The 9144-nt window shown below is 30.4% G+C and overlaps 1 protein-coding gene across 2 annotated transcripts; it reads right to left on the bottom strand.

Annotated features, from left to right (window-relative positions):
- Positions 1 to 395: 395 nt before the first annotated feature.
- Positions 396 to 3368, bottom strand: LOC149236441 (26S proteasome non-ATPase regulatory subunit 2 homolog B-like). 2 transcript variants are annotated; one of them, XM_089372384.1, is made up of 6 exons: positions 3189 to 3368; positions 2906 to 2991; positions 2547 to 2768; positions 1519 to 1632; positions 1210 to 1323; positions 396 to 1122 (listed from the first exon to the last, which is right to left on the bottom strand). In XM_089372384.1, exons 1-6 carry the CDS (start codon positions 3220 to 3222, stop codon positions 1033 to 1035), a joined length of 660 nt encoding a protein of 219 aa, XP_089228510.1. In that variant the 5' UTR covers positions 3223 to 3368; the 3' UTR covers positions 396 to 1032. The 2 variants fall into 2 exon arrangements, with proteins under 2 accessions (XP_089228510.1, XP_089228511.1); XM_089372385.1 differs by having other exon boundaries at positions 2906 to 3010; positions 3189 to 3328.
- Between the last annotated feature and the right edge of the window lie 5776 nt (positions 3369 to 9144).

Below are 9144 nucleotides of genomic sequence, written 5' to 3'. Positions count from 1 at the left end.
AGCCTGCGATTTCAATAAATCCCTATAGAATTTAAAAAGAATTAGACAAGAAAAACCCATCAAAAAACCTTCTGAAAAAACTAAAAAACTCTATCTAAAAGTAATATTTTAAATATTTAAAATTTCAATTTAATAAGATATATATAACAAATATTTTATAACTCATCAATAAAACAAAATTAATATAAATTTAAGATAAATTTGAATTTAATACACATTGTAATCACATTAATAAATATAGTTAACATTTTATATAGTTCCCATTGGTAAGAGTATATTATAGTCATGTTTTTAAATAATATCGGAATATAATTAGAAATTCAACCAACAACTTAATATCTAAAAGTACTTTAACAGTGCAACCAATCACAATTTATCCAGAATTCATAAACAAATTTAAAAACTAATTATATTTAAAATTTCTCGCCCATTACGGTAAAAAGAGATTTACACCACCATAAAAGAGTGAATTTACAGGCTATTTAATCTCGATCACCTGCAAGTCGGGTATCGGGTATACTAAGTTCCTATGATTTTAGCAAGAGCAGACTCACCGGAAAGGGGAATCCGCCCCTCTCGCTGCCACCACAGCAGGTCATTGTACTCAATGAGATTTAAACTTCGGTCTGCAGGGCTTCGCCCATATGACTTACCGTCAAACCACACGTCACTGTACATTAACACTTTACTTTTATTCATCATTCTCCATATCAGTTCGAGTCCCTTCTCTTGACAGCTTCAGGTGCCCTCCGTCCATGACTCTTGAATTTCGGAGCACAATTTCTCGCACATACACTGTACCACTCACAATTACCTTCAACCTTTTCGTTTGACCAGGAGCTCTTCCACAGAGACAAGCTGCTTTGCACTTAACAGCCTCCCTCTTTTTCTTTCCAACGCCTTTTCCACCTGATATCCCAGGACTTTCCTTCGAGTTGTCCACGCTCAAAGACTGGATCACTTGCTCTATGACTGGGCCTCTATCCTGGACAGAGTTGAATATACATTGCTCACAAGAAAAAATTATACAACTTACTGTGACAGAAGAAATCGGTCTGAATGATAAGGATTCAGAGTTAATAACCCCTTTCCTAGATGCACCAAACCTTGAGCAATACGAACCTGTAATAAATTCATTCAACTCACATTGCTGCACAAGAAAATTTTACGAGAAGGCAGATCTCAAAATATAATGCATAAATAACTTACACAGAAAAGGAGACTAGGATCTTTGTAATAGTAGCTCGAAAGATTTCGAAGCATGCCAGCTATTCGAGCATTATTCGTTCCTGCACCAATTAATCCCAGAGCCAACGTTGCTGCCTGTAAATGACATGAAAAATCCATTTTCTTACATTGTCAGTGTCAAAATATCTTAAAGAATAGAACCTTCACAATCTGCAATATATTTTGCACATTTTATGCAAAATATAGAAGTGAAACACGCATCCCATATGCAATATATTTTGCATATTTTCCATATAAATACAAAACATATTAAAAGTAAACAAGCAACACCTTGAGAACATTTCCAGTCCCTGCATATGCACAGGACTCCAGCGTAACTTGACAATATCTTGATATTTTCTCATTGAATGTCTTTGCTACTTCCAAAGTTGCATCAACTTTTTCCTGTTTATTTCAAGAGAAGAGTTAAAAGCCTGTGACTTTGAGCAAAATCGAGGAAAACCTGTATTCTTGTTAGCACAGACATTATGCAAGCCATACATCACTACCTAGTGCCATAACATCTCACAAAAATCAAGCAAAACACTTCTTTAATACCTATAGCATCATTGGCAATAAATCTTCTTCAACATATTGGAAACGGCATGGTGACCCTCATTCAATCTTTAGCTTAAACCATTACCTACATGCTCTTAGCTAGATCTTTCCACCTTGGAAAAGTTGAAATACCAGAAAGCAGAAAAAATAGCACCCAGGAATCCGCAACAGTATGTTATATAAATGAACGTTTTACTTGTTCCTTGTCAAAATGCTATCAAAAGGTATGTCTTCTAGAAGTTACTAAACTATAAATTCCCTGCATACGTTTGTATAGTTGAGTGCTTTAGAAAATCATACAGATGGCAACAAACAAGATTCCTAAAAATGACCTCTTGGCTAAACAACACGGTAACAACCTTCAATGTTAGTACAAATACAGCATTAAATAGAGCTTCTAACACTTTTCTGGGAATGCAATCTCTAATCAGTCATCACTCCCAGAAACCTCTATGTCCTATCTCCTTTCAATTATTTTGTGGACATTTCATATCCCTAATTTACCCACTTCCCTTTAATCACTGTATTAGCTGGTAATTGAGCAGCTCCTCTGGAGTTTGTGTGGACGGGATCTCATGTAAAATATTTCATAATTTTCCTTTAAATATACCTCTTTCTTCACTCTTTTTAAAAAAAATCAGCATATCTTATGTTTCTTTTTCTTACAGCATATTCCCAAAGTAAGCACAAATCATTGACCAATATATGTCTGGAGGATATAATGGCAGTTAATGGACTCTGTTCAAAATCAATCCACTCACCTGCTTTCCAAGATATAAGAGGCCAAGGCCTAAACAAAGAAATCGAGTAAGTGGCTCTCCTAGCTCAGAATCACTTCTCTCCATCAAGGCAATAATAATTGACTGAGCCACTTCATCATTGCAAGATCCAACATAGATCAATCCAAGAGATATAGCAGTGAAGGCAATTACATCTATGGGAACCTTCCAGTCTACTAAAATAGGAGAAAGAAGTTTAAGCACCTGCAAGAACATATAAAATGCACTAAAATTAATAACCATTGGGAAAAGAGGCAAGTCAGAAGATGAGCAATATTCCTAACATCATAGTAGATATAGTTGGAAATATAATTGCATCGAGGGAGACAGTGTTTCCTCACATCCTCCTTTTGAGAACCAGCATATGCTAACCCAAGGCCCATAATTGCCCCAATTCGAATGTTTGACTCATCCTTACTAACGTACTCTGCAAGAAGTGCGTATGCCTGAAATTAAACGTTCATAAGATAAGGTAAAGAGATTATTCACCCATTGTAAAGGAATTTGCCGTAAGAGCAAAAGATGTCTACTAAAAAATAAACTTAGCAATATATCATTAAAACCCAAAAAAGCCCCATTAAAGGGTCTCAGACATATTTCTGAGGCATATTTTAAGAATCGAACCTGGGGCGCCAAGATCCATTCTCCTCGGAGCCATTCTTGAGCTGGGCGTAACTCTGAATGGGGATATGCCTTAAGAGTGCCGTCTGTTCTTCTTCAACTGAATCGCTTACCAGAGAGCTTTGGACACAACCGGAATCTGGTCCATCTGCGTCGTCCCCGCTGTTAGAAGACGCGTAATTTTCCGTCGTGCAGGACTCCGCCGGCGATCCAGTGCAGAAGGAAGGCGAGCCGCCGGATTCCGCCAACAGAGGTTCCCCGATCTGACGGAGGGCGTTCATTTCTGCAATGCGGAAACCAACCTTATAGCCACACAGACTGAGGTCTGTGCAAGGCTGCGCTGGCTACGCGGCCCTCAGGCAGGAAGAAAGACACGAAACCAAGAAGAAAGACACGCTTCATCACTGCGAAGACACGTTTCGGTTCAGTGACTGCGAAGAGTTTCGGTTCAGTCACTGCGAAGAGTCTCATCGCCAGGACGCCCATGCCAGATCCTCCTTCTCTGTCTTCCAGTTGGTGGAAAAAAACAGATTAAATCATTCTATGAAAAAACAGATTAAATCAACGGCAGAAAACACCCCAATCATCTAACACACAGAATCAATGGCTCAGAATCGCACACGTCACATTTTAGGGATGTCTTTCTCAGAGGGAACGCGTTACGGCGTAATAAAGGTAATGATAACAGTTTAGAAGTTTTTTACGAATTTCGTTGTAATAAAAAACTTTACATGGTATAATTTTGGTTTAAATTTTGAAAAATATTAAATTTTCACACTTACTTAGGAATAAATGACATGATAACTTCCCTTCTAAGATTCACAAATAATGATAATGGTTAGAATATTTACCAAAATATAAAAATTTTGGTGTAATGAAAACCCTTACCAATATAAAATATAGGGAATGTTAATTTTTCTTCTGATTTTGATTTTTGGAATGTTCATACTCGTATTCTGAATCATCTAAAAATTCTGATTCCAGTTTCCGCCATACCGCAGTTTGTGGTAAGTCCGGGCACATTCGAACTCTGTTGATTGACGTGGCGGTACAACTTCCATTGCGTTTAAAATCTCAGTATCCCAAGAAGACGGACGGTGATTCTCTATTCGCAGTAAAAGGCTTAGAATTTTTAGATTGCTGCTCTTGGAATTTTGATTCGAGTTCGTGCAAAACCAAAGTCAACAATTTACTCATTGTGAGGCGAAGGGAAGAATATGTTTGAGGACGAAAGTTCGAAATCGTACGGTAGTTGGTGTGCACATTTCAGAAATATGCACGGTAGGCATTTCGATTTCTCCACGCTAACAGTAGTGTTATTTTTATTTTAATCGAATCCCATTTTAAGATGGGCGTTCGTATAAGTTTTATGGATGATTCAATAATATCTAGATGATATGTTATGCTAAGCAGATAGGATAAGAATTACTGTGGTAGTCAGAGATTAATGTCACAAGTCATAACCAAATTAAGTTACTAATTTTATGTATATTTTTGTTGACATTTTCGGTTTTAATAAATTACGCAAAAATCTCAGTAGGTTACAACAATCAGATTGTGTTGCTATATTAGCTCTATTTTGTTGGGAGAGAGTTAATGCACCCTATATCTGTTGTAAGAGGATTTATGAGGCAGTGAGATTCTCTTAGCTATAAAATAGATGTCCATACGGATTGGGATGGGTGTGTGTGAGAGTTTGTGAGGAAATTAAATATCTTGTAATCTCCTATTTAATAATAAAGATTGCCGATGTCTATGTTTGGTGGACGTAGCCCAGAATGGTTGGGTGAACCACGTTAAAACTCCTGTGTTTTTTGTGATTTGTTTATATGTTGTTGCTTGTCTTTTATTTAGCTGCGCACTGATTGCTCTAACATATTTTCATCTTAATCAAATCTAATTTTTAATATAGAAATAATTATCATTTAAAGCAATAAGCATTGACTCTTTCTCCCAACTAAGAAATGTGTAAACATCGTAATCAACAATCCAATTCTTTTTAAATAATTTTTTATTAAAAAAAATCATAATTCTATAAAATAATGCTTATATTTATAAATATACCTAATTTTTTAAATTTTAAACTTTTACTATAAAATAAAGAAAAAAAGAGTTATAAATCATGCAAAAATAGAGTCAACATATGAAAATAAACAACAGAAATTAAAGAACGAACACCTTTCAATAAGTATTTTAATTTCAAATAATTGAAAAAAGAACTTTTGGATGGAAAAGCAAATGAGCTAATGTTATCCACCCTTCTAAATATTATAACACATGAATTGATCAATTTTTAAACAATTTAATACTTTATATTTTCTTTAAACATTGTTTAGACACTCCTTGATTAATTAGTTAATATTTTTTAATTAATTTTATGTACACTTTAATCTTCAACAAGTTCACTTTATAATGTAGAAATAATTATCATCCAAAATAATATGTATTGACTCTTTTTCCAAATTAAAAGTAGCAAATAAACATCTCATTCTACTATCTCATTTTTTTTTCTTTTCTTTGTTTTTTTTTAAATAACTTTTTAAAATCTTAATTCTATAAAATAAAGTCTATGTTTATAAATATATCTAATTATATAAATTATCTCAATTTAAATTTTTTATTATAAAATGCATAAAAAACAATTATAAGTCATGCATAAATCAGTCAGGGAAAATAAATTACTTATTACCATTTGGTACAACAAAACCTAAATAAGTGGCATCGCTTCAAGAAATATTTTAGTTTTAGTTAATTATAGAAAAAAACCCGGATTGAAAAATAGATGAAGTAATCAAAGTTATCCAGCTTTTTGTATGTTATGACACATAAATTGATAATTTTTAAAGAATATTCAAAACTCTATATTTTCTTTAAACATTATTCATGTGCTACATAATTAATTAATTAAATACTCTTTGATTAATTTTATGTACACTTTAATCTTTACTAAATTCATTTTCTAATATAAAAATAACAATTAATTAGAGCAATATGCATTGACACTTTTTCCCAATTTAAAAATATATAAACATCTCAATCCACTATCTACTTTTTTAAAATAATTATTTATTAAAAAAATTATTTTTTTTAAACCTTAATTCTATAAAATAAAATCTATATTTATAAATATACCTAATTATTTAAATTATTAAAATTAAAACATTTAATAGAAAATGCATATTCTCTTTTTGTTGCTTGAACTCATCACTAAGCTCTTAAACTCATCTCTCTACTGGATTGTAATTTCTTAGTGTAATTAAATTGCAAAAGCACAACAGATTGTAATTGCTTAGTGTAATTAAATTGCAAAAGCACAACAGAAAGAATTGTAATTTCTTAGTGTAATTAAATTGCAAAAGCACAACAGAAAGAAACGTTATATGAGTGACCTAATTATAATTATAATATATTTATGTGTGTTTGTATTGACATTCATTTCTCATCGTGTTCAGAGATTTAGTTTATAGTTAAGTTGTGGTGTAATATAAAATTAGAATCTGATATTAATGTACTAATATTTTAGTTTATTATTATTATTGGAGTTATGGTGAAATCAAATTTTATGAACATATTTAAGATAATATAAGAGTTTTTAATATAAATGTTTTTAAAAATCCATATACATATCATAGAATTGATCCTAAAATTATATTATAATTTAATATAAAGATATTAAAATATATCTATATATCTATATATATAGATATAAAAGTTATAGTTATTTTTAAGTGAGACATGTGGCTGACATTTGTTGTTTGAATTTTTAGTGAAACACAGGGGCTAATCGAATTTTCGTGGATCATAGCAACCAACATAAAATTATAACTTAATATAAGGGTATTATTATATATATATATATATATATATATATATATATATATATATATATATATATATATATAAATATATTTATATATTTATATATATATATATATAGATAATACCTTTATAAATAATATATGTTTGGTTGAATTTTTAGTGAATCAGAACCATGAATTTATAATTTAGTAAAGGATCTTAAGAACTTAATACACATATAGGTTATCATGTCTTTTACTTGAGAAAAATTGTTCGTTGAATTCTTTGGGCATCAAACAGTTGACCTTAAAATTGTGTTTTAATATAAGAGCTTTATATAAGGGTTTTGGAAAGTTTTCTAGTTTATTTTCCAATTTAATTTGTGCTGGAAAAAGATTCATTGAAATCAAAAGTTGGACAAAGTTCTCTTGAGGTTTTCAAGGGTGTTGAATCTTTATATGCATTTTAAACACCGCAAATCAAGATTTTTCCACAAATAATCATCACAATTGAATTTCCCTAGAGGTGTTCAATAGCGTTGAATCTCTATATGCATTTTATAACACAAATCAAGATCATAAACTCCAAAAAATCGCACTTAAAAGACTACATGTTTTAAAAACTCAATATGCATAATCATAATTTAATATAAGGGTTTTAAAAACTCGGTTTTTTTACCTGAAACATATATATGTGGCTAATCCACTAGGTCTATCACTATATTTGTCCTTCCTTGCCTTCATCTTTGTCTGAAAGCTTGGTTTAAGGTTTTCAATTATAAATTCAATATTTAAAATCAAATTTATCTCTTTGAATGAAAGTAAAATTCATTGAGTTCAATAGTTAAAAGAAGAATTTTATGGGAGAAACCATGAGTTGTCAAAAGCGTAGCCCAAAAATCTCAACAATAAATTTATTTAAAACAATTTTATTTTATATTTGTTTTTATTTTTATATAGGTAAAAATGTTTAGATAACATAACATGACATTACACAATCTCTTTCATACGAGGCTCCAGGATGCCTCATAGGGCAACAAGCTAATTGTTGGATTATAAATCATCAGTTTATTAAAAATATTCATCTTAAACACAGATCAATATAGATGGATTAAATTTATTTAGGTGCAAACTTCTTTTAGAGTGAAAAATGCAATACGCATTTATCAACACACATTAAAATGATTCTATTCTTATTAATATATTTTCAAGTATACATGAACATTAATTCATACTAAAATATGTTTTTGATAACTTAAATTAAATTTTATTACATGCAACATTATCAATATATCTTTTATATATAAATATATATATATAATTTATATCAACATATTAACTAATATAAATTTTAAATAATTTATTTAAATCTAATGTTAAAATATTTTATAAAATATAATATTCAAACATTTTATTCACAATTTACTTTTACTTACACAATGATCATCTCAACTCAATCACGTTCCTATATACATTTCCCACTCATTCTAATTATATACGAACTCAACTGTTAAAATTTACAATTCTAAAAGTTCAATCAGATTTTACATCAAAATTTGCGTGTAACTGATAATAAAATCAAAATAAAAATAGATATCAAAATCTGAAAAGGTGGAAAATATACTAGTCAGCGAAGTCGGCGGTAGTATGATTCAGTTGGCGTGGGATATTGATTGAATAACGTATGAAAGCTTCCAAAAATGAATATCAATCAAACTATTCCTTCTCCTCGGGACCTTGAATATGTTACAGTGACACGAGTTTCCACAATGTCCACTGATAGTATAGTCCAGATTTTGACCGTACAATGTTTCTGGAAAAAATAAGTTAGATTTAATAGTTCCGAAGTGAGTGATTAAATTTGAAGAATGGGTTTTAATTTTATTTGGAAAGGCATATATTTATCTAAATCTTTAAAAATGAAAAGTTATAAAAAAATTGTACTTCTATTAACAAATGTATATTAAATACTTTTTATAAAAATAAATGCCAAAATAAAATGATGTCTTTCTAAATCTTTAAAATTTAAAAAGTGACTACATTAAAATACTATAAAATGATTGGAATTTAGTAAATAGGCAAACATTTTTTTCAAATTCTATTTAAAAAAGGTAAAGATATGTTTCTTCTATTCATTAGATAATCTTCAAAAGTATTTGAAT

Source organism: Pinus tabuliformis, chromosome 8, assembly GCF_031772625.1.
Source record: "Pinus tabuliformis cultivar Carrire ecotype Pingquan chromosome 8, CPIR1, whole genome shotgun sequence".
In the NCBI taxonomy this organism is placed as follows: Eukaryota; Viridiplantae; Streptophyta; class Pinopsida; order Pinales; family Pinaceae; genus Pinus; species Pinus tabuliformis.
This window is presented reverse-complemented; position numbering and strand designations above follow the sequence as displayed.